Consider the following 24,161-nt stretch of genomic DNA (forward strand, 5'->3'; position numbering starts at 1 on the left):
CCGTCCGTACGTCCGTACGTCCGTACGTACATGCTCCAGCTTCTGGCAGTGTTGTTGCTTCCCAACTCATGACAGTCATGCCAGTAGAAACTAGTACTCGCTTGACAAGTTCTGACTGACGAAACGGGGTAGGAGGATAATGTTTAGCCCTCCATGTTTTAGCCCCCCCTCTCCCTACCAACTATACGTGGTTTGAGCCCTCTCGTACATGCACATACTACCATGGCCAATGTGCAACCCAAGGAGGGCGACGAGTCCTACCCTCGAACAGGACATCCATTCGGGATCGGATGGGATGTCCTCCCAGGTGCGAGAGACGAGCACAGGTGTTCGGCATCCTGCTGCCAAGAACAAGAACAAGCACATACACACCACATTGAGATTGAAGCTTCCAAAGCCTCATGATCCAGGTCGAATAATGTCAGATCCAGGAGTGCGACTCGCCATTCCTTAGTCCATGTAGGGGGTGTAAACAAAGGCGGAGGAATTTGTTTCTAGGGGCTTCCCTGTCTCACCGGTAAATCTATTTTGGATGATCAAAGCATCTTTGGAAACGTTTCCGATTTGAGTAGGTGCAAAGTTCGAGAAGTGGTGAACAATGGAACATCCCCATTATTTACAAGTTGCCAAGTTCGGGCAACAACTTCCCCCTACAGGCAGAGAATGACCTCGCCCCACCAAAGAAGGCCCACTGAATACGCGTACCTTGCCGGTAGTTGAAACACACTCAGGGAGATTCAGAGAGAACCAGAAGCCATCAATATTCGTAGCACGAGGATGGGTGATGCTTCTTTGCCCCATCCATAGAAAGACACGCCCTATCATGCTAACTTGTACCTTCTCCTTCTACATCCTCCTAGATTCAATGAATAGTACTACCACATAGAGCACTGGCAATGGGTGATCAGACTGAAAAATCTTCATCTCTAGAATGAATCAAGAGGGCTGGTTGGCGTCATGCGAGGCCCCAATCATCAGATGAAGTGGAAGGCCTTGAAAAAGTGTTGTGAAGTACCTCGTTCAGTCCTGTCAGATTGTTCCTGAGAATTTGGAAAATGTGCAATTATACCTAGAATTCGACATCTGCATTGGGAAACGAGCGCACGAACCACATTCAAAGCATAATCCGAAGATTGGCTAATTACTGGCAATGGGAGAGGAAAAGTCACGAGCAAAAACCGCATAGTCGATAATCTCTGGGAATAAATATCATGGATCCTTGTTGTTCATATTTTTTCACTTCAAGTTCCGAGTTCCGACAACCGAGATCATTGAGAACCAAATTCGATTTGTCCACAGATTTGATGATGTTGGCATCCAACCTCGCCAAGATAGTGAGTGGTGTTTGATAACGGTGGTTTTAATCAAATACAAAAAAACCATTGGTCGACAACAGTCGAATCCGCTCAATTGAGAAGATTAACCACACTGAACTGGCCCTCCCAGCCCACGAGTCATTGACCTATTTCAAAAATGGCGTGATGTAAACACATACATGACATAATAACTCATCTGCCCATTTTTTTAATAATCAAGAACCCATGAGCCAGGCAATTTAGCACCAGGTAAAGTAGAAACCGGGAACCATGGCTCAGACTGAAGCTTCCAAATATCGATTTAATGGACATCTTAGATATTCCGGTTATGCAACATCCACCTCCCAAACCAGAATCTACATCATTATGGCTGAACCATCTCCCAAGCTCGACCAAAAGGTGTGGCTTTTCATTTCGCTACCTTTTTTTTTTATCAACCAGCACAGGTTGAGAGGAGTCAGAAATCCAACTTTCCGTTGCGTCCCTATCGTCCAAATCCACGCAACCTTTGAATTCACTCAACCCACGTTGAAATCGAGTCCCAAAACAACAACAAACATAGTTCCTCATTCAAGTCAACTCTTGGTTTCGTCTCTTGTACCATCTCAGTTTGGTTGTTTGGTTCTTTGGCCCTGGGTTAGGCGTCATGAAACGCAAGACCAGCTCGGACTGGAACACGATGGGCCCTCGAACCGCCTCTAGTCCCACCCTTGCGGGATTTAAGCACCCACGATGGGACGATTCGACCAGTTCGCCTAATTCACGTCGGGTGATGATGCCCACAGGGGCCTTAGGCGGGGGATCGGGTAGATCCGGATCCGAGGGGGGGAGTGCCAATGATTTGGTCATGCTCCAGCAGCGACGGAATCTGCCCATGGCTGCAGCCCGACCTCGGTAAATGATGGTGGTTTATGAAATTGTCATGTTATTGACGCAAACCAAAGAGGTGGTTTCCAAACATGAATCACATGAGTTCGAGTTGGATTTCTTGCCGAAGCGTATCAATGAAAAATCCTCTTGGGACCGGTCGGTCATTGTGTTTTGGGGTAGCCCAAATCTATTGGATTGAACAACCATATTTTTGTTTCCATTTGTTGACTGTTTATAGGTAATAGATGATGTATATCATAAATCATAGAAAGTAAAAGTCATCGATAAATTGATTTCTATCTGATTTTGAATCCTTGTAGTACTTAAATCCAAGAGTGATTCTATTGATATTAGGAATTAGTGAAGGTTAACGGTATATGATATAGTTTGTTACCATCAAAAATGGTTGTCCAACCCCAGGAAAATCGATTTTCTTAGATCTGCATCTGCCGGCATATCAATTAGCAACACTACAGTTTGTCTTCACGTTAGCGCAGTAACCATATTTTTTCCAGATTTCTGAGTGAAGTCGCCAAGCACGAAACGGTCATTCTCATTGGCGAAACGGGTTGCGGCAAGACCACTCAAATCCCGCAATATCTCCACGAAGCCCGATTAGAAGCTCCCCATGCCATAGCCATCACCCAGCCACGTCGTATGGCGGCCATTTCCATCGCCAAACGCGTGGCCCAAGAGATGCGGGTCAGTATCGGGTCCCTGGTCGGGTACAAAGTACGTTTCGAAGATTGCACGGACACAGTCAGCCGACTCATCTATCTGACCGATGGAATGTTGCTTCGAGAAGCCATGTTAGGTAGATTTGAATAAGAACCCTGCCACCGTGCTAAGAATCTGCCATTCTCGATCACATCCTAAACTCATATGTTTAGATCCACTTTTGAGTCGATACTCCTGGATTGTCTTGGACGAAGCCCACGAACGGACCATCAGTACGGATATCTTATTCGGAGTGGTGAAGGCTGCTCAACGCGAACGCAGAGTGACCACCACCAATTTGTGCCCCCTCAAAGTGATTGTGATGTCCGCTACCTTGGATGCGGATAAGTTTTCCGACTACTTCCACAAGGCTCCTATACTGTTCGTTTCTGGGCGGCAATTTCCTGTTGATGTTCGCCATGTCCGAGATTCCCAGGACGATTGGCAAAGTGCCACACTCTCCACCTTGTTTCAAATCCATCAAGAGGCTCCGGAGCGGTAGGATGATGATCCCTTAATTTGATCTAAAATTCGGATAATTAACGGCGTTATTCCTTCTTCTGATGCAGTCATGACATGTTAGTGTTCCTCACCGGCCAAGAGGAAATCGAGACGATGATGCGGCAAATCCGACGCATAGCTAAAGATATATCCGGTCCGAAGATGACTTTATTGTGCCTTTATGCGGCTCAACAGACCGCCATACAACAAAAAGTGTTCTTTCCCACAAAAGCCGGATGTCGCAAAATCGTGCTTTCCACCAATATCGCCGAAACGTCGCTGACCATACCTGGAATCCGTTATGTGATCGACTCGTGTCGAGTCAAGGCCAAGTGAGAATTGATTGCTGAGGCAAATGATATTAGAAGGTCTTTATGGCCCAACATTGGATTTGTTTATGTTCCAATAACGCTTTCAGAGTTCATCAACCTAGCACAGGTTTGGATATGCTGAAAGTGGTAAGGATCTCCCAAGCTCAAGCTTGGCAACGAACGGGTCGTGCGGGTCGCGATGCCGAAGGTCAATGTTACAGAATGGTCACTAGAGCTGTAAGAAATGATCTCTATTTTTGGAGGTAGTCGAAACTCGCTAGTCACGAATTATGCTTCATAGGAATTCGATCGTCTACCCAAGGACAGCACTCCAGAGATCTTGAGGTGCAATCTGAGCAATGTGATACTGCAGATTTTGTCGATTGGCGTGAAGGACATCCTGAAATTCGATTTCATGCAACGACCGCCTGGCGACGCCATCGAAGGAGCCCTTCGTCAACTCAAACTACTTGGAGGTGTGGATGATCAGAATCAACTCACCCCTGAAGGCAAGAAAATGGCGGCGTTTCCCATTGACCCGAAGCTCACGAAAATGATCCTGAGAGCAAAAGATTTGGGAGTCACGTAAGCTTTTGCATTGGTTTTGTTTTGACGATGCCTTTTGTGATCATTGAAAGACTTTGATTCCAGGGAGGAGATTGTGAGCATCGTGGCTCTGATGTCTGGAGAATCCATTCTGGTGACCCCCACGGCTAAAAAGGAAGAGGCTCTTAACTCAAGGAGAAAATTTGTGTCTTCAGAAGGGGATCTGATTACGTATCTCAAGATATTTAGGGCTTTCAAGTCCTCCAACAACAAAGTAGGTGTTGGATAACTGTAGTCGATCAAGACACAAGAGATCATTGAGATTCTCGTCCTAATTCCCCCGCTCGAATGATTTTCTTGTGACAGGATCAATGGTGTCAACAGCATTTTGTCCATCAAAGGAATATGACTTTTGCCCTGGAGATCCGAAAGCAATTGATAGATCTTTGTCACAAGCTTAACATCCCCATCCAATCTAATGTTGGTCAAACTGATCTCATTCGTCGAGCCATTGCCGAGGGCATGTTTGTTAACGTGGCTAAACTCACACGAGAAGGTTATTACGTCACGGTGAGTGTCAATAACCAAACGAGAGAAGTGCCCAGCTTTTATGAGAATGCTTGAATCAATACAGCTTGTGTATATTCTAGCTCGATTCACGGCAACAAGCCAGGATTCATCCCTCGTCTGTGATGTTTCAAACGAAACCCGAATTGGTTGTGTTCACCGAACTGATCTCCACCCAGAAGAACTACATCCGAAACCTGACCCTCGTGGATGCCAATTGGCTTTTGGAAGCCCAACCTGATTACTACCGCCAACATCGGATTGTCACTGGCGATTGATCAAAATTGTCCTTTTTCTCGAAAAGGAAATGATGCACTTTTGAAAAAGAAGAAAATGAAAGCTAAAAGAAGCCAATCATTTGTTTAGAAACCTTAGCTAGGCGAGCGTGTATTTTTATTCTCATATATTGTATGTTGTTTCTTATGGACTATTATCAAAGTAGCACAAAGTGCCACGTCCAATGTGCAAGGACAAACAATTTCATTAGGGTGGTAGACGTTCGTATATTTCATGGTTGATGTAGTAGCAATACATAATGAAATCTTTGAAAAGATCACAGCACGAGAGTCAAAAAGGAGACCAAAGTAAAACAAGGACGAGAGAGAGGATCAAAAAACACAATGACAAATATTTGGGAGTGGTATGTACGTACCTACCTGCAATGACCCACCGTCAAGACACATTGTAAATATTACAGAAGTGGTACCGATAATAGTGGTAGTTGTAATTATGTTGATGATGATGATGATAATGTTCGAGAATTCACAGCCAGGCAGAATAGAAATGGTGGTAAGATACAACACAAGCACTGTATACTACGTAGGTACGTATAGACGCATGGGGGCCAGGCTAATGAAGTAATACTCGGTAGTTTGAGGACACAGATACTCGTACAAAATAGGGTTTCCTAATGAAGGGGTAATCAGGGGGTTTGATACGAATGAGATCAGAGAAAGAGACAGGGATGATGGGAGGGCGGTTTCTAGGATGTCACTTGTGTGTGTGTTAGTTAGTTCATTTAGAGCATACGAAGGGGGGCCTTGAAGAAAGAGAATGGGGGTTGAAGTAATGGATAATTATCGTATTCGTTGGGTCCTCACTTTGACAACAAAGGCACTTCACGCAAACACACACGAATACACCGAATGAGAGCAGATTCTAGTTCTGGTTGGTTCCCATCTCTCTTGAGCAGATCTCTGCAATAGATATCAACTACCAACCACTTTGGTCGTCATGCTGGTTGCAATTGGTTGGTTGGCACATCATGCAAATGATCGAAAAGAAGCAACTACACTTGGATGGTCTGCGATTTTGATTTGGTTGTCTGGCTTGGACTATCGGAATCACGTGGGTCAAGTTTGGTGCTCTTCTTTTGGGGGGGAAGGGAAAGGAACGATCTCATTTTCGTTTTGGAATTCATGCTGCATTACCACAAAACTTGAGAGTTCACGTTGGAAATAAAAGAACATCAAGATGAGCTGATAAGTAATGAAGACGGTTCTTAGGACAAGCTTGGTTTTTTTTCGTGAAAAATGGGAATGACCTTGGATTGAGGGGATGAGAAAAATCACAGTTAGACAAGGGAGAAGAGACGGGCCGCGAGTGCCACAAAAGCCATGGATGGAACCATCATGGCCCAAGAAGGATTCCAGGTGGACATTGCATTTCCCGTCAATGCCTGAAGACAAGGCCCACTCGAGCTCATATTAAAATAGTTGACATACGTCGAGGTTGTGTCCGTACAAGCAGAGAGACTCGCGTAGCCCGTCAAGAGGCCATCGCGTTCAATGTAGGACAAGCAGAGATGCTCTGAGGCCAGAGAATTGTCTTTGATCATCGTCTGCGAGCTGGCACCTTTAGAGAGCACGATCACTTGACGATCTCCGGAGGACGACGATTTCTCGCTCCATCGTCCATGACATCGGAATTTGCTGCGGACCCCTTTGGAAAGAGATATCGAGGTGGACTTCGAACCTCCGCGAAGGTTGTGACAGATGGCCTCCATTTGAAGTTCTGACGAGGTGGCCGTCTCCCCACAACCTGCATGCATCACCAAAGATATGGAGGAACACTCATCTTCCACCCCATCATCACCATTACTCAGATGATGCTGAGGTTGTGCATATTGTTCCAATGCTCCGAAATGATCGGCGTCGTCTTCATCATCGAGTCGACGAGCGATATCCTCCGATAAGAGTGGCCTAATCGAGTTCCTTGGCCCACTCAAAGTGTATCGACCTGAGAACGGACACAAAGTGGAACTATGATGCTTGGATACGAGGGTCGTCATGGGACTGAGATCGCGGTCAAAGTAATATCTTCCACAAGCCTCTGATGGATGACGAGATTGGCCTCCTGAAAAAAAGGAGCCAAGCAATCAAAGTTTACGCACTCTTGTCGTTCATACTGATGTGTCCTAGTTGCACATGTTCAATAATACAACACACTCTGTAGAGTTGGGGAGCAGAGGAACTCAGGACGTGCAGCTCTGGTATCGGAATATTCTGGGGCTTAAGAATAATGCTACGTTTTGATCCATGGGCCCTAAACCTCAGCTAGTTTGCCACTAGCAATATTGATGGGTAGGAGGGGGAATAACAATTCTTTTGTTTCCTTCTCCCTCAATTTGCCTTGGTTTTAAATAATTCATGCTCCTAAAATGGCAAGTACAAAACAGCCCTACCCTTCTTCGTCCTTTAAGCATTTCAAAAAGGGTACAGTTTTATGGGCTCGATACACCCAAGAGTGTAGTGTGCGTGTCGATAGTAGAGCCAAATGGACACGGTTCCGCTTCTAGTGTCTCTCTCTATTCATTGATGTTCCAGACGGTCTTTGTCACAGTAATATTGAAAAGTTCTTCCTGTGTGCCAGCGAACGTGGCCTAGTTGCCGAACTAAGGCAAACAGAGGGACAGATGGCTATTTGCGGCCATGAATATACAATTAATGGAACAAAGGAAAGACAAATAATTTTGAGCTCCATATAATCTGCTCTATCCTGCCCGAGAGCAATCGTCTGCTGAAGTGCGATGGAGCCTGTTATTGTTGGTGGTATTATTATTATTATTATTATTATTACTATTGCTGCCATTCTTGTTGTTGTTCCCACAACAATGCACCTGTAGGCGAGGCCACAACAATGCATCTTATTTATCCCAACGGAAATAGGGATCCATCCTGAAGCATGGTACATATATGAACACATCGTGTTCCAGCGCCTTGATGCACAGAGTAATGCTATTATCTAGCAACAACGCTCTCGCATCAATAGTCTATCATCAAGGGAAAAAGGAAATGGAATTGTTCTGCTACTCGTTCTTGTTGCCTTGCCGTACGTACGCAACATATCCGTGGATGCGTGTACCGTAGCTAGTTTAGTGTATGTCCTTACCATGGCGAACTTGGACCACGTGTTTGTCACGCATATGGAACTCCATACACACGTACCCGCTCTCACTGAAAACAAAACAGTCGTTATGAATATATAAACGCAAAGGCAAGTGATTAATCATGACCCGGCCATAAATCAACCTCCAAGATGGAATGCAGGGAAAACTGACTGGTTAATGTGACCTACCATTCAGCCTTGACGTGAGCTACGACCCTGGCCACGCCTTTGGCGGGTGTTTCCACCTTGTGGCACGTGACGTGGGAGAGAATCCCGGAGGTGTGATTGGTCATTTTCAGGGAATGCTCTTTCTTGTTCAGATGAATCGAGGTGGACTCGTCCACGGAGACCCATTCATGGTGGGTACTTAACCAGGACGGAAACACACATTGGTCACCCTCATTTTGCACTGGAACGAAACCGAACGAGGGAAAAGCAGGTCAATCAAGAGGTTCATTTCATGTCTCACTGACTTTCTAAGGTGTCACATCCCGCCCGTTATTCCCAAAAGAAAAACTTTCCTCCGCACAACTGGTGGGGGTAAGCTCATCATAATGATGGAGTGGAATGCCCTATCTGAATTGTGCGGGCATTGTGGGGTGTATGTAAAGACTACGAGTACATACTGTACGTAAATACATGCGTTGTAAACTGGCATGGAACGTCTTTGTGCTAGGTTTGAAAAATGGAACTCTCAAGTTCGAAGCAGCGCAAAGTTTTCTCATCCGTGTAAAGATGGGTATGTGCGCTCCCATATGGACGTATCGTATGATGCATAAAAGCCTTACGCTTCTTGAAAGTGAAAGTCTTGTATCCCTCATCCACGCTCCAGAGTCCAAGACACGAGGCCTGATTGGATTGTGCCATCTTATAGATGACCTCGGGGGAATCATTGGGCCCTGTTCCCTCATCTTCGAGGATTTGATGATGATGATGATGGTGATTCTGTTGGTGATGCGGTCTTTGGCGTTGGTAGACAAAGCATCTGTAGCGTTCGTTATCGGTATAGATGTGGCTGTGATTCATGGAGGCCACGAGGTAATGCGAAGAACCCTCTTTCCAAGTGGCCAGGCACGAGAGCTCCTCCTCTGCAACACCAAGGAATCATAAAAAATAATGCTTCCGAGAAGCCTCTTCCTGCTTACAACGAGGCATGGATGACTGTGGTATTATTATATTTGATATGGAGACACTACCAATATCGCCAAAGGGTAGGTAGTGCTCATCACTTTTCCAAGGAAAAGTCCTTGAACTTTTCTCACGGGTCACGTGCCAGATTACATCTGTGAAGTTGAAAGCAAGTTCATAATTTGTTTTGTCTCTCCCGTCGCCTCTTTCGACCGACTTCTAGACTTCCTTTTACTGCATTGAGCTTCTTCACATCTGCATTCCGTGTGAGCTTTCAGTCGATAGCAACACCTCAAAGCCCGCATTGTTCTGAACCATCCCGCTCCTCGCCATCCCCAGTAAAAGATCTATTCGAATTCTCGGAATGTTCACTACCTCTCGGCATGGTTCCACTATTACTACTATACCACTCTAGTGGAACCATCACCACCACCACCACCACCACCACCACCAGATCGTTCAACTATTCTATGCCCAGAGCCATTTCCCACTTCCTAGTTCCCACTTTGTCGTGCTCCAACTGAGTCGAGTGTAGACAGATTGGCGACGACTTTAGTGTCGACCGAGAAACGAATGTGCTTGTCGAGTGGGTCGTTCCAATACCACATGATGGTTTCCACTTTCGTGCTACCACGTAGAAGCAGCCCTCCCCCCTTCCCCGCTAATACGGTATGTCATTCGTAAAGTCGCCGATAGTGAGTGCTTGCACACATGCACACAAGTAAGTACTTACGGGCAATTTCCGAGCCCTCCACATCCAGACAAGCTTGATATTGGAGTTGGATCCTTCGATTCCCACTGCAAGTGTCCATGTAGGAGGAGGGATATTCGCACACTTGACTCCCATCGCCCTTGCTGTAACTGAAGGAATGAGGGCCCCGAAATGGACACTTCACCAATTGGGCATCCTTCCTGAACATGGTGTAGAGTGGGGCGTCACCGGGAATGGTATTGCACAGAGCTTCCATCGACTGGATGTTCTCCTCGCAATAGCCTGTAATTGGAACAAGAAGCCTTCAATCTCAAGAGAAGCGGATTACTCACTCTCTTTTTTTCCACGTGCGGTAAGGAGTGGGGAGGACATGCATTGCATTGGAGGGCAGTCAGTAGCAAAAGAACAGGGAGGGGAAGGGGGGGGGGTCTCTTTTGGTGATCTGTGTAGTATGTGAGAACATGGCCTCCTTCACTTAGACCCAACGAGGGAAAATTGGGATGCATGACAAGCCAAGGGGCCCTTCTTTCCGCTAATAGCAATTGTGCTGAAAATTCGCCCACAGGAGATCGGGAGGAAATGTCTGGCTGGATCTTGACTATGACTTACCGCCGTGGAAAAAAGAAACTTGCGGAAAGGGGTTTGGCAAAGGGAAAATCTATGGGAATGTTTGCCGACTAACTTACTTTCTTTGTATTGTAGGACGTTGAAATGCTTCTCGTAGATCATCATACAGCGATAGCAACTGCTAAAGGAATTCCCGCTGAAAGTGTAGAAAGACGAAGAAAACTCGGTTAGAATGAAGATTTATGGCTCTTCGACACAATGCAAAGGAGAATGAAAATCCCCCCCCCTCCCTCTGCTCCTTCCGAACTCACACACACACACGTACAAACCACTGTCCTTAGCGGTTCAGTGAGTGCACTGCATACTACCATCATCTTCGCGGCCTATCGAAATAAGCCAAGAATAGCCAGAGAGAAAGAGAACGAAAGAAAGACGAGTTAGGGGAAACCTGGTTATGGTTCTTGGAGGAATTGGATGAGGCTAGCTAGTGCTAGTGGTGGTGCTAGTAGTAATACGTGGAGCGTACCAAGTTACCAAGTTCGGAGGCCATTTTAATCAATTTCCTGCCGACAAACCGACAGGGGGGGGAAAAGTCCGCTTTTAAAAGCAAACTTTGCATAGCCACTCTGGGAGCAATAAAATCCGAACTAGAATCGTGGTAATGTATCGCCGTTAGTTGCGGACGACTTTCTCTCTTTCTGTCCTCTCTGTCTGTGTCTGAAAAGTTGGCCATGTCATTCCCATAACCCAGGTGTCATAAACCTTCAATTTTCAAGACAACCCTGGGAAATTGTGATTGACCATTATCTGCCATAAACCCCGTCAAGCAGCGGGAGACTGGTCAGCTTTCACTTGTTCATTTGCAGACATCCAATAAATAACGACTTCTACAACTACTACTACTACTACTACTACTACTACTACTACTACTACTACTACTACTACTACTACTACTACTACTACTACTACTACTACTACTATTACTAGCACCATGTAGAACTAATAGCTCTAGGGTACCTCGACCTCATCATTGGCCAAGGACGATTACCCGAAGTATTAGTGTGGTAATCGAGCGTGATGACTGGGAGTGGTATTAGGATGACCCGCTAATTACTTGTGCAAACACCAGGGGGGCTCAACAACCTCTTCTTCAGAAGCTCTCTCGGCAATGTCGCCTTAATGACCCAAAAATAAAAACGACTTAATGATGTTTCGTTGTGGACAAAGCGAGAGACAGAAACACAGAGAGAGAGGGAACAGACATAGCGAGAGAGAATGAGAGAAAAACCTCTTTTCCTATCGACGCTTTGAAATATGACCCTCGTCAATGGGGGAAGAAGATTAGAGAGGTCTGCTCGGTTTAATCTGGTCCGATGATAAGTAAGCTCCAAATCGGGGATACTTGAAACTGGAGGACACGATGAGAATGTGGAGGACCTACTTCAATCCCACCATGAGACTCTGTTTAGTGAGTACACAAACGATGAGAAGGTTTGATCCCTTCTTGGAAAGAAAAAGATCCGAACCTGCTGCTCCCCCCTCCAGCTCTTCATGCACCTCAATAGAGTAGAGCTTCGTCTACGCACTAAACGTAATTCTCGAACCTCCTTTCAACAAAGGTTAAATCAAGCGAGCCGGAACAGCAAGCAGATGAAGATTTGGAAAGGAGATGAAATCTCTTTCGCTCTCTTTCTCTCTGTCTTTCAAGTTTTCGGCGTTGTTGTCGTTGCCCTCCCCCCCCCCGATCACCGCAACAAATTACTTTCAACGCCAGAGACTTTCTTCATTGGGTGCAATACCTATCCGTCCATCCATCCATTCATCCATCCATCTATCCATCCCTCTTCCTTCCTTCCTTCCTTCCTTCTTCCCTTCAAGACCTGATCCTCAAACAACACTTGAGAACAAGCGGCTTTCAAAATCCCTGAGGCGAAAGTGCGGAGTAATGTAATTATATTTTGGACCTACTCTTCACTTGGCACAACGCTCCCGGGAACCTCTCTGGTTGGCCTTGGTTTCGTATAGAGCATATATCTACACGTACACACGCACACACACGCACATGCAGTGAGCAGTTCTCAACGAGAGGTTGGTAAGAGTTCCCTCCCCTCGGCTATGATTCTATTCGTCGATAAGTTGAGGTCCAACTGGCTTCTGCCACTTCTGCTTGAGTATTGGGCACAAAAGTTGTTGCTTGCCCGCCTGATTCTGTCTGCCTTGTCTGTCTGTGTATCTTATTCTTATTCTTCCTTTTTTCGTTTCTTTTCTTATTCCCAAGGAGCCGAACCAAAAGAAGGATATTTTGCTGGAAAATTGGCCTCCGAGAAGCGAGGACGGAGAAATGTGGAGAAAACATGAACAAGAAAAAAGTGCCAATACACATTTGCTTCCCTCATACTTTCGGCTAGAGTTTCATACTATCGACATTGGCCCACTCTTTTTGTGTTTACTTCATTTTTTCCCAATTCAAGTGGAATTTATGGGCGATGCTGCCCAATGTACCAGTGTAGCATGCACACAAATATGACACTGCTCGACGTGGAACTGTGAGTGAGTACGTATACTATATTCACAATCACTTCGTATGAATTAGACGTGCTATCTCCGATTCAAGTGGTCTTGTCGTTATTTTGGCTAGTTTCCCCAATGTCATCTCATCCCCTTGCATTTGGGGAAAATTTCCCCCCTCCTTTTTCCACGGATTCCCCTTCAAATTGAGACTCACAAATACACGATATGGGCGAGTGGAACAGATGCGTACAGTGTACACACGGTGAACATCAGTGGATGGTGAGCATGCAATCAGAGAGAAGCTCCCTGAGCTCCCAAAAAGGAGATGCTTTTTTCAAATTTGTCGAGAGATCTCACTCGAACAATTCATCAAGAGCGATGCGATCCATATGGCCCTTCCGCTTCTGAACGAAGCCTAGGCTTGAGGGTGATGCAGAAAGAAAGAGAGAGAGAGAGAGAGAGAAAGAGCTATAAAATTCACTTGAGGCAGAGTGAGTGTGTGAGAGAATAATTAGTTCTACTTTGCCGCCACCATCACCATGGCCACACCGTCGCATCCGGGCTCCTTTGGGAGAGAAACCGAGGGAAAGAAAGAGAAAGAGGGAAACAGAGCCAAGCCGGATGAGCGAAAGAGAGAGAGAGAGAGAGAGAGAGAAAGAAAGAGAGCTGAGGCGAATTCCATCTCAGTTTTGATGGTTGTTCGTTCACTGGAAGTGGGAAGAAAATCGATATCCAGCTGTAGGTAATGACTCGACCAAGAAGACGACAACCGCGACGACGACAACCAGGAGGATCTACTGAACACTAAGAGTGAGTGGTGCGTACGAGCGAAGGAACGGACTGTTCCCAGAACAGAACTTGCTATTAGATAAGAGCGTGGAGTCGAGTGGTCCAAGATTGCTTGTTCGGGATTGAACTAAGAAGGTTGGATCACAAGTGGCCCTTCAAAACAAGTGGATGATCACGATGATGATGATGATCACCATCATCATCATCCTCGCGACGAGAATGGCTTTTGAGCCAGAGGATCAGTTTCTACCTACACGCCTCTTTCTTTCATCCATTTCATCCCAGTCAAGCCGTGTCTTAGCCTGTTGTTCCGGGATTTGAATTTCAAATTTGACAAAGCCGTTCCAAATTCTTGACATGTGTTGCCTCATTAAGGTGGAAGAGGCTTTTGGCATTCATTTCCCTTCCCCCGCCACCACATATACCTCGCTTTTTCCACTTTCTCTATCCATAAAACACTGTTATAATGCATTCAGTCCGAGGTCAGATGACTTTCTCGTTTTGGTTGTTGTCGCCTAGATAGCATCCTTTATTTCACTCTCTCAAGTTTCTGGTCGCGTTCCTATTTTTCAGCCTTAATTTCATGCTAAATGATCCACACAAGTCGTAAACGACCATCGGTCAGTAGAAGCTTCGGTGGCTGAGGGGTGACATCGATCCGTCGATCTAGCAAATTTACTTGGCCGAGGGGGAAAACAAACTATCTCATTTACCTTTGGGGTAGTAGGCAATCGTGCGTTCCATGATATTGCCATCCCGAGAACTGTTTATTTAGTTTCACCACCATACCACCCCAAACCCGACCAAGGTAAGGGAAACGGAATAGCCCTCCTATGAACCATTCGTCGTTCCACCATTTCCCCCCTGCCTTCTCTGGCCTACTACACCTACTTGGACAACCACTGTGCCTCAGGTCCTCGGATAGACACACACCGGGAAATTTAGGTTGGTTTTCTCTCTCTCCCTCATTCTGGTCTGATCCTCTTCGGCATAGTGGTTACTGGTTTAGTTTCGTGTTCACTCTTGTTGAAAGGGTGCTTTCAATTACAATTTATGTTCTCCTTTTCGGCTCGAAGCTCTTTCCCTAGAGTAATTCTATTCCCTAATACACACACATATTGTACACATGTGTCCTTCGTTGGATGCCGTCAATCCGACTTCAGTACGTACTGTGCTGTATGTACATACGTACGTATGCAGAACGGACGAACGGACAAAGGGACGAGTCGTTCGTTCCAAGCAAAAAGCCGAGGAGGCACACCAACTCCAACACCGAGAGTATCATACTAACAAAGTCACAAGAGAAGGGATCCAAATAACCGAATGATCTCATTTTCGCCATGAACTCGCAAGGAATACCAATCGAATGTTGCATATTTTGGAAATGTCCACAGAAAGAGAGAGGTTGAGGAGAAAGAAGAGGTAGTGGAATATATAATGCAGTGGTCCACTTGGCCCTTCTGTGAATACTGTATACGTATATACTCCTGCAGCAGGAGTCGTACACGCTGCTCTTAGTTATGGTTGCATTTGTGGTGAGCCCTTGGAGTAAATGAATCGATTTGAAATGGCCATTGCGGTTCTCTTGGGAGTAGTGGAGGAGGCGAAGGAGAAGAAAAAAGAAGAGCAAGAACTCGCGAAATATCATATCATTCAGGTTGGATCGTTGGAGGTAAGTAATCATTTTCATTATTGTTCGCCCTCGATGAGCCAATAATGATTGGTTAAGCACCGCACGTTGTTTATCTACGTGCAATAGTACGTTCGTACGTGCCCCTGTGATGTTATACCGAGTATGTGTAGGGTCCAAACTGGTCGATGACTTCCTCCCTGTTTGCACCCAGGATTTAACCAGAGAGCCTACTCTCCAGATCCAAGACCTATCAGTCACCATTAGCACTGATTGCTCTCCTATTGGCTTTAATGGTTGATAGAACCATTACGACAATCTAGACTGGTTGCATGTGAATGTCAGAGGAGTGCAGCAGCACCTCGACATACACCACCACCGCCACTGCCACCGCCACCTTTTGTCATAAATGTTCAATGTATATTGTACAGTAATAGCTCTCTTTTTCGGCTTCGCCCTTCATTCACAGGAGTACAACTGTAACCTAAATAAACATTGGACTTTCTGTTGTAAACATCGACTGGAGTTCAAACAGATGTTGCGCTTGGCGGGAAAAGACAGATCGGATCCCCCTGGATCCTGGATTCCAATTTAGTGGTAGCCAAAATGAAATAAGAACTCGAACTCCATTGTCAAACCCAAAGAACAGCGAGCGGGAGAGAGAGAGAGAGAGAGCGAGAAAAGGAGAGACACAACAGAGCAAGAAAAAGAAGAAGCTACAAATTTGGTCAACATCGTCCAAAAGTGGAAAAACAAGCTTGTTTTCCACCACAGTAGCATGACAAAGCAAACGACGATCCCACTGAAACAGTGGCAAATTGCCCGAAAAAAGAACGAGGTATGGCAACGTTAAACCCTTTTCGGGGAGATCTTTACGAGATCTCTCGCATTTTGGCATATCACTCACACTTTGAACGCTTTACACTGACAATTATTGCTTCGAGACACAAAAAGTGTCAGCGAGAAATCTCATCGCAATGCCTTTGAAGGTAGTGGTGGAAAAAGAAAAGAAAGAAAAAGAAGAAACAATGTACATAAAGTTGAATTCCGGTGCCCTTCCTACCTGTCTCGCATAAGGAACATGTTTTTGTCGACGTTTTGTTGGACGCAGAATCCTTTGTGTTGGATTTCGGGAGCCGAGATTTGGAGAGGCTCGGAGAATCCCAGGTGGAACCATCTTCCAAACCATTCTGGGGGAAGTTGGCATTCTGAAAGCGGAAATAGAGAGCCCATGTCAAATCATACCCTTCCGTACATCAAAAAATATGCTAGATAATATTGATTTCTTTCCAAGCCAATTAAAGTGAAAATTCGTCCAATGAACTGGTTAGGGCCGACTAAAGTAAACTGTCATTCAAGTGTCTATTTGAGCTCTCATACATATTTCATGAAGGAACCAGGCAGCAAGTTTTCATTCGCCCAAGTTTAAACCCATCTCGATTTCCATTGCCCAGCACATACGAACTATATATAGTCTGTTCAGTGACCCACCATGAGAACGGTCTCAGTTTGGGAGCTTCGAGTGCACCCGTTCCAGACGTTCCAACGTTACGAGTGTTCAAGATCCTGGAACAAGGGACGAGGGTTGGCTATTCGAGACAGATCTAGCCGATCTTCACACATAGCATAGTATAAAGAAGGTGTGGTAGGGTCGCTCCTCATCTGGCATTCTACATACTGTTGCTTGCCAGCGAACATCTACATACTGCACGTATATTGTTCCTTGGTTACAACTCGCCTGAGGTGGATGATCATGATGATGATCATGATGATGATGCTCTCGTCTTCTCGACAGGCACTTCAACTTGCTTCCAGAGACTCGCCATGTTGAATGCTGAATGCAGATGAATATTTTATTCTTCGCCTCATTTTTTGTCACTCCCATCTCTGTCGAGGCGTTATTTTCGTGTGTCTACTACTATGTATATGTGCGCATGCCATTGAGAATACTCCAAAGGTTAATATTACCATACCCCTAAGTAAGACCTTTCAAACTTGTCCACAACGTTCATTTTCCAAATGGAAATGTGACAATCGAAATGAAAATTTAATCTCAATTGAACGTTGAGGTACTTGTTCGCTTTTTGAAGGACAGCAACGGCAAAAGTTACCATGGAGATCTAGCACACACACAATTTGTTTGTACGTATAGGGATGTATGGAGAGAAGAGGCCAAGGAGAGCTGAGTTCGCCCATTGAGCAATTATGCTTATGGCCTGTTCAAGTCATTGCTGAGGGAGGATTGCCACTTTGCGAGTCACATACAAATGAGTCCACTGATGTACGGTCCTCATAAAACCTACATGCCTTGCTCAAGTCATCACCATACTCTTCACGATCTTGGTTTTGCAACGAACCAGCTCTATGTGATATTCATGTGAATTCTGGAGCAAGCGACCAAGTCAAGGCTACGTATATTGTAGCCATGGTTTGTCACTTGAATGCATCTCAAAGTAGCAACTCCATACAAAATGGACTGCCTAAAAGTGAGTAGGTACTAATGTGGCCAGGCAATAAGATTAAGCTTTTTTTTCGCACTAAAAACAACAGTCATCCTTGAAAGGTTGAGTCAAAGAGCTCTTCTTGTTATGATGAAACAACATTGCCTTAACCAAGACATGGTTTATTGCCCTCTCAAGCTATTACACGTTACGGCCACTTAAGACGGGGAGAAACAGAAAGAGAGAGAGAGAGAGAGAGAGAGAGAGAGAGAGAAGGACATCAAAGGCTTCATGTGGAGAACAAGAGAAAGAAAGGCTTGAAAGCATCCACTCTGGGCTTCAGGTGGAAAAGTAGCCCTGGTGAGTTGTGCCTGGAATACGACAAGTCCTAATAACAACTACAATGTATACAGTGCACTAGAGTGGACGACTACGTGGGAAGAGGGCATCCTTTCCTCCGTCCCGGTTTCTCCCCCCGCTGTTGTCTTCCTTCCCCTCCATCTATCCATCTTTCTATCTATCTCTGCGTGAGTTTCTCTCACTTTAATTGTCTTTTTGCCATGGGATCCTCTCCTCCTCTCGAGGCGACCCAAGGGTCTGCCTGGCTAGCTGAATAACACGGGTCACTGACAGATCTAGGGCTCTCCATTAAACCAGGCCATATAACAAATGAGGTTAAATGTAGGTTTGGCAGGAACGGTACCAACAAATTGCAACAACTTGCAGTACCACGTACACATCAGCTCTGGTGAACGTAATTTGAAATTATTTTTAGAACCTTGACTTCAAGGTCTTTGCGGGCGATGATACTCTACAGCTCTCGAGTACGACCGGGAGGGCTGTTTTCCGAGCCAGATTACCGTTCTTGACAGACCAAAGGAATAAGGGAGAAACGCCCTTGGGGTATCAAAGGGAGAGAAAGAGAGGGATCCTGGCCTAAGGTTGTTTGGGGGATACAGGCTAATGCTTCCAGCCAAATCGTGGCTCATCCAGCACAAATAGCGTACATGGCGATATACAGTATACATACATACGCACGTATGTACGTGCAGTGCTACATTGATGCCAAAGGCACACAGTCAACCGTTGAGCCTCGACGAAGAGGACTTTTGAACTCCCTCGTCCGTTTTCCATACAAACTCCTTCATCATCTAAGTCTCTTCTGTTTCTCCATCTCATTCCGGAGTTTCGGGTACTTTTGTATTCAAGTCTCGTTCGCAAACTTGTCATCGTCAAGAAGATCGAGGAGCGGCTTCTTCACGGACCAAGATTCGGCCTTAACTTGCTTCATCTTTCTTGCAAGTCTCCTTCATAGTCTCCTTCCTCAGCGACACCGACCCCCCCCCCCCCCCCCTCCCCCTTCTTTGCCCCTTTGCCCCTTCATCCTTACTGCCCGCTGTCTTGCCCATTGACGATGTACAGAACTCAATACATACAGAAGCCCAGGGTTCATGGGTTGTGTTTTGTTTGTTTGCACGAGCATTCAGTCCCACGACTGCTACGCGCTGCACTTCACAAGTGGATGGGTGGGTGGATTGATGGCGGTCCTTTCAGAAGTGAAAAAAGAAGCCCTCTCCCCGTTCCGTTCAGCTTATAGCCACAAATATGGATCCGTTTCGTTCCCTTCAGCACTCACTTTCTTACTCACAGTCCCACAGAGCACTGCACTGAGAACTGAAAAGTCGAAAAAGAAAGAGAAAGAGTGGGACAGAGGGCAAAAAGGAGGAATAAAAGACCCCCATCTTCTTCAGTGCCTGATGTGGTTTGTTGCCCAAGATGTTAGCGGTTCCCGTTTTGTGGAACCAATGGCCAAGTCCGTTCCGCTGCCCTCTAGCCATTCTTCAATGTGCGTTCCTTTAGAGAATGACAAAGGCCAGCCAAAGGGGCTTCTTCAAATTTCAAGAGGGGATCATCGTCTCGTCGTGGTCCTCCTGGTCCTCCTTCCATCCCCTTCCTCCAACAGTCGCTATTGTACTAGGTACTAGGCTGTCCGTTTTTGGACTTGTTTGTGGCTTGAGGGACACCCACAAAGGTCGAGAACGAGGCAGATTTGGTGGAAACTCAATGGAAACAAACACGACAGCTCAGATTTGCACCGAAAAGAACAAAACAGGGAAAAGGAGAAAGAGAAAAAAAAGTATACGAAGGAGGAGGAGGAGAGGGGGGGGGAATCTGGTTAGTGAATGACAGTGAGACCTGCCATTCACTCATTGATGACCGCTGTGAAAATGTTGTCCTGTTCGGTCAAATGTTGACAGCCCACCCGAGTAAGATGTCAGTTTGACCAGCGTTCATAATGGAAGATCTGAGAAAATCGTCTCACCAGTCACCACCCTCAATGAGCTATTTACAACCCTAATGATCCTTGGGCGCGTCACTCTCGGCGGATGGACAACAAGAAGGGGAAAGACACAGTCTCAAGTATTGTACTCGTACCTACTTTGACTGCGGGGGTGGCTGCTGGAAACATGGCTAATCCGGGATTAGCCTGTTGCTTACCTCGTTGCCTACTTGCTTACTTGGTACGCAAGCTACGAGGATGGATGGATGAACGAACGAGTGGACAAACACGACCAAGTAAGCAAAGACGACGACGTCCACGAGGGGGTGGTGGCTAATGAAAAACCCCAGATACCTGTCAATAGACAGCCGCTAATAATAGTAATAGTCAACTTGGCCATTGGGCGAAAGACCGCTGTAACACCGAGATTTAGGTTAGGGCTTGACACTTTTATGGCTCTCTCTTTCTCTGGCTCTTCGTTTCGTTCCTTTTTTTGCTCGTGAAATGAGGCAGCATAATGAGTCACATTGATAGCGCCGTCCCAATTACGAGGCCGAAAATTGTCTTCCTCAATCGTCTTGCATGTCAAGCTCGTCCCACGTGATGACCACGACAAGATTAAATAATGCACCCATTCCAATTTGGACCCCTCGCCAAAGAAGGTTCATCTTCTAAGCTAAAGTTAGCATGTCGGACGGATCCACTGTTTTTTGTCCAACAAATATTCAATGCCGTCTAGAGACGAAGAGGACGAATACTTAATCATGAGGAGGAGAATTTTGTCCACTTTCATGCTAGCCACTTCATTTGGAGCCCAAGGCACTCATTCGACTGGACCTTCACCATCCCCATTTGGATTTAGGACATTCCAGAACCATCAGTGGATTGTATCGGGGCTAAGTAAGTGCTATATCGTATCGACGATGGACGAGGGGAGAGATCTTGCACGTCCAAAATATATGGGATTATTGCATTCGATCGTTCACGTCATGGTGAAAGAAGAGCGATCAGGAATACGAGGACTGGTTGGACGGACTCCTATGTTTAGGAGGACTTTGGTGGTGTGCTTCAAGCCCATTTTTCATCAAACTCAGACGATCTTAATGATCCTGGGTAACGACACTTCTTCTGGCTGTACATGTTGTGCCACACTTGAGGGATCGATTGCAGGACCGCTAAAGTATGATGATGATGATGAAGGCGCTCTTGAGGTGGGAAAATTGGCCATCATTGTTTCATCGTTTAGCATTTTCCCCCACCTGACCGCAGGACCAGATGTTATTGATCCCGTCATGCCCGTTACAGTGGTCCAATAAATCGGTTGAATTCGTTATATTCATACACAAGCACGCACATGAAACTTTTTTGGTCTACATTCCATTGCATTTTTCCGGCCGAAGTTGCTACATATGCGATCAGATAGATAGATAGACAGTCCGATAGCTGAAAACGAATGACGCTTTTTGCTCGTTTTTCTTACCTGCTCGTCCAAGGGCCAGAAGGAATTGAAGACATAAGAAAACGAGTTGGTAGTAGGAGAAGCTGTGCGAGAAAGGATGATGATGATGACGATGATGATGACGATGATGATGGAAATGGTGGCTTCGTCTTCGGCGAGAACGCATTGTGGTTACTGGCGTTGTTGTTGTTATTGTTGTTGTGTTCGGTGTCGTTGGCGTATTTGACATTGCTTCTAAGTCAAAGTCGTGAAGCATTCTTGCTTCTTCTGCTTCTCTTGCTCGACTTGCTCAGATGTCAAAGCACGATAAAGAAAGAAACATTCTGACAGGTCACCACCAACGGCACATTTAATGAGAACAATTCCACTTTGAGCCACCCAACGATGCATCCGTGGTTGCTCTTGGACAACCGTTGACGAAAAGCACATGAAGAAAGTGTTTGCAGCGAGTTTCCTTTAATTACTACTCATGGTCAAGCCGAGCTCGAAACTTCGGCAGTCATTCAGGCAGGCAGGTTCCTTGTGGCATCAAATTTGAGCAGAGGCAGTGGACACCACCATTTCCCACACACTCACGCCTAACATCGTTGATTAAACCTTTTACCCACTCTGAAGGCTACACAACGACTAAGATCTTAGGGGACAGACCAAAAACATCAAGGAGGGCAAATGAGCCCGCTTATCCCATGCCCACATGCACACCTTGGTGCCAATCGGAGCACTCGACCCAAGTTACATGGACACCTCCACTCAAGTCCAATGGTTTTGAATAGTCGTCTGTTCAGTTCGTAGGATGCGTCCGAATTTGGAAGTCAGCTTAGGAGACCTGCGCGGTGTCTCGGAAATCACTCGTAATGCTGGCTGACTGCGCGATCCTGGGTAGAAGTGCCTCACTCCAATGTACAAGTTCTACTAGTTCGACAATGCGTCTGTCAACCATGACTTGAGATTTGGAGCCTCGGTGGCTGGCCGGGAATGTCGTGAAAAGCCTCCTGGCGTGCGCTCAATATCTTGATAATGTTCCTCTTCTTCTCGTCCTCGATCCAATGCACCCGGGGTGTGCACAACTGTGACCCACGACTCGGTTGTCGCAATCCCGGTTGGGTTGTCGATGTTCCTGCTTCTCCTTCTCCTTCTCCTCCTCCTCCTCGTCCTCCTCTCATTCCTCCTCCTTCCTCTCTTTGGGTTCGAGATCGCGGAGAAGTAGTCTGCTCCTTCTCTGTAATACTTTTTGGCAATGGCAGTCGGAAGCATAGGGAACAACAACGACAACCGAGAAGCGACAACGAGATACGTACGTACTTGGGGTGGTAGATCTGCACACCGGCAACTGAGTTCCCAGCCTCGAATAGAGAGTCCTCCTTTAGGCTCACGTAGTGTACACAGTGAAGTAGACGCACCCACACAGGGCTCATGTCATGGTCCGAATTTGGCAGTAGCAACCAGGGGAAAATTGCAACATAAAAAAGAGAGTAGGAGAACGAAAGAGCTCCTTATTGCATGTAGTTTGGACGCTCAAGAAGAGAGCACCCAAGTAGAGTGAGAATGAGGGATGGCGTATGGATGGATAGTGGAGGCACTCTATCGCCCAAATTCGCTCGCCTCTACTTCCCAAACCATGCATGAGGAAGATGGTTGAGAGAGACGGAGAGGAGAGAAGATGTTATAGTGGAGCCAACGCGAATGGGGAACCCGTCACCCCACCATGCGGCGTGCATGCACACAAGGGATGTCAGGGGTAATTTTGGCAGCATATTCGTCATGGTCTCGAAAACATTGTTGCTTCTTGCTCTCTTGTACTGAAGTTGGTCGGTGGGCAGTGCACCACAACACAAAGCTCTTGGCCAAGAGGTGATTGGTGATTGGAATCTCAGTGTGGCAGATGGATGGGCGGTTTGTGGTGAACGAGGATGATTATAATAATGTAGTGGTTGCACTTGAGATGTCATTGTCTCCCTCAAGAGCCACTTGCCGCCCCTCGTCTCAACGTTTGGATTTCCTCTATCGCTATGCCATATGCGAACTTGTTCAATGGCAATTATGCAAATGTGTCAGAAACACTTATCTTTTCAAGAGTCCGTGTGTGCTAAGTGAGGAGAGCTTGATTGATTGGCCAAAGGTTTACAAATCCGGTCCCTAGTTTAAAGTACATCCATCTTGTAAGCCCTAATTTGAGAACATATCGGCAATGTGGAGGTCAGTCTGGGAAAGTCTACGGCCTCCGTGTAAAGAGGGAAGGAAGGGAATTAGGTACTTGGCAGGCAGAGTGCTGCCAAAGCCTGGAATTACGACTCGAAGTCATTGACAGCCGCCAGCTTCGTATTTTTCTTCCTTCTTTCTTTTCCACTTCTTTTCCAGTCTTGGAAGGCCCTTGAGAAGGGGCCTCTTCTTCGCATCAGACCTCGGCCATTTGGCCTACTTAGTTCTA

The 24,161-nt window shown here is 46.1% G+C and overlaps 2 protein-coding genes across 2 annotated transcripts; one reads left to right on the plus strand and one right to left on the minus strand.

Moving 5' to 3' along the window:
- Positions 1-1,869: 1,869 nt before the first annotated feature.
- LOC131878728 (ATP-dependent RNA helicase DHX33-like) lies at positions 1,870-5,182 on the plus strand. Its single transcript, XM_059224835.1, has 9 exons — positions 1,870-2,210; positions 2,702-3,000; positions 3,077-3,401; positions 3,473-3,736; positions 3,823-3,952; positions 4,017-4,300; positions 4,367-4,535; positions 4,628-4,831; positions 4,912-5,182. Exons 1-9 carry the CDS (start codon positions 1,963-1,965, stop codon positions 5,104-5,106), a joined length of 2,118 nt encoding a protein of 705 aa, XP_059080818.1. The 5' UTR covers positions 1,870-1,962; the 3' UTR covers positions 5,107-5,182.
- A 124-nt stretch (positions 5,183-5,306) lies between these two features.
- LOC131878729 (uncharacterized) lies at positions 5,307-22,672 on the minus strand. The gene is made up of 8 exons (XM_059224836.1): positions 21,755-22,672; positions 16,616-16,760; positions 10,742-10,818; positions 10,077-10,337; positions 9,004-9,303; positions 8,405-8,624; positions 8,219-8,283; positions 5,307-7,183 (listed from the first exon to the last, which is right to left on the minus strand). Exons 1-8 carry the CDS (start codon positions 21,987-21,989, stop codon positions 6,402-6,404), a joined length of 2,085 nt encoding a protein of 694 aa, XP_059080819.1. The 5' UTR covers positions 21,990-22,672; the 3' UTR covers positions 5,307-6,401.
- Positions 22,673-24,161: the final 1,489 nt, after the last annotated feature.

The sequence above is a fragment of the Tigriopus californicus genome, chromosome 4 (assembly GCF_007210705.1).
Source record: "Tigriopus californicus strain San Diego chromosome 4, Tcal_SD_v2.1, whole genome shotgun sequence".
Taxonomy (NCBI): Eukaryota; Metazoa; Arthropoda; class Copepoda; order Harpacticoida; family Harpacticidae; genus Tigriopus; species Tigriopus californicus.

Bases quoted from the DNA above. Each gene is read 5' to 3' on its own strand.
- LOC131878728 (XM_059224835.1), top strand. From the start codon at position 1,963: ATGAAACGCAAGACCAGCTCGGACTGGAACACGATGGGCCCTCGAACC. The intron at 3,001-3,076 runs GTAGATTTGAAT...TCATATGTTTAG, and splicing joins GCTTCGAGAAGCCATGTTAG to ATCCACTTTTGAGTCGATAC. The intron at 4,536-4,627 runs GTAGGTGTTGGA...TTCTTGTGACAG, and splicing joins TCAAGTCCTCCAACAACAAA to GATCAATGGTGTCAACAGCA.
- LOC131878729 (XM_059224836.1), bottom strand. From the start codon at position 21,989: ATGCTTCACGACTTTGACTTAGAAGCAATGTCAAATACGCCAACGACA. The intron at 16,761-21,754 runs GTAAGAAAAACG...TTCCGCTTTCAG, and splicing joins TCTGGCCCTTGGACGAGCAG to AATGCCAACTTCCCCCAGAA. The intron at 7,184-8,218 runs GTAAGGACATAC...CCTTTTTTTCAG, and splicing joins CGTGGTCCAAGTTCGCCATG to GAGGCCAATCTCGTCATCCA.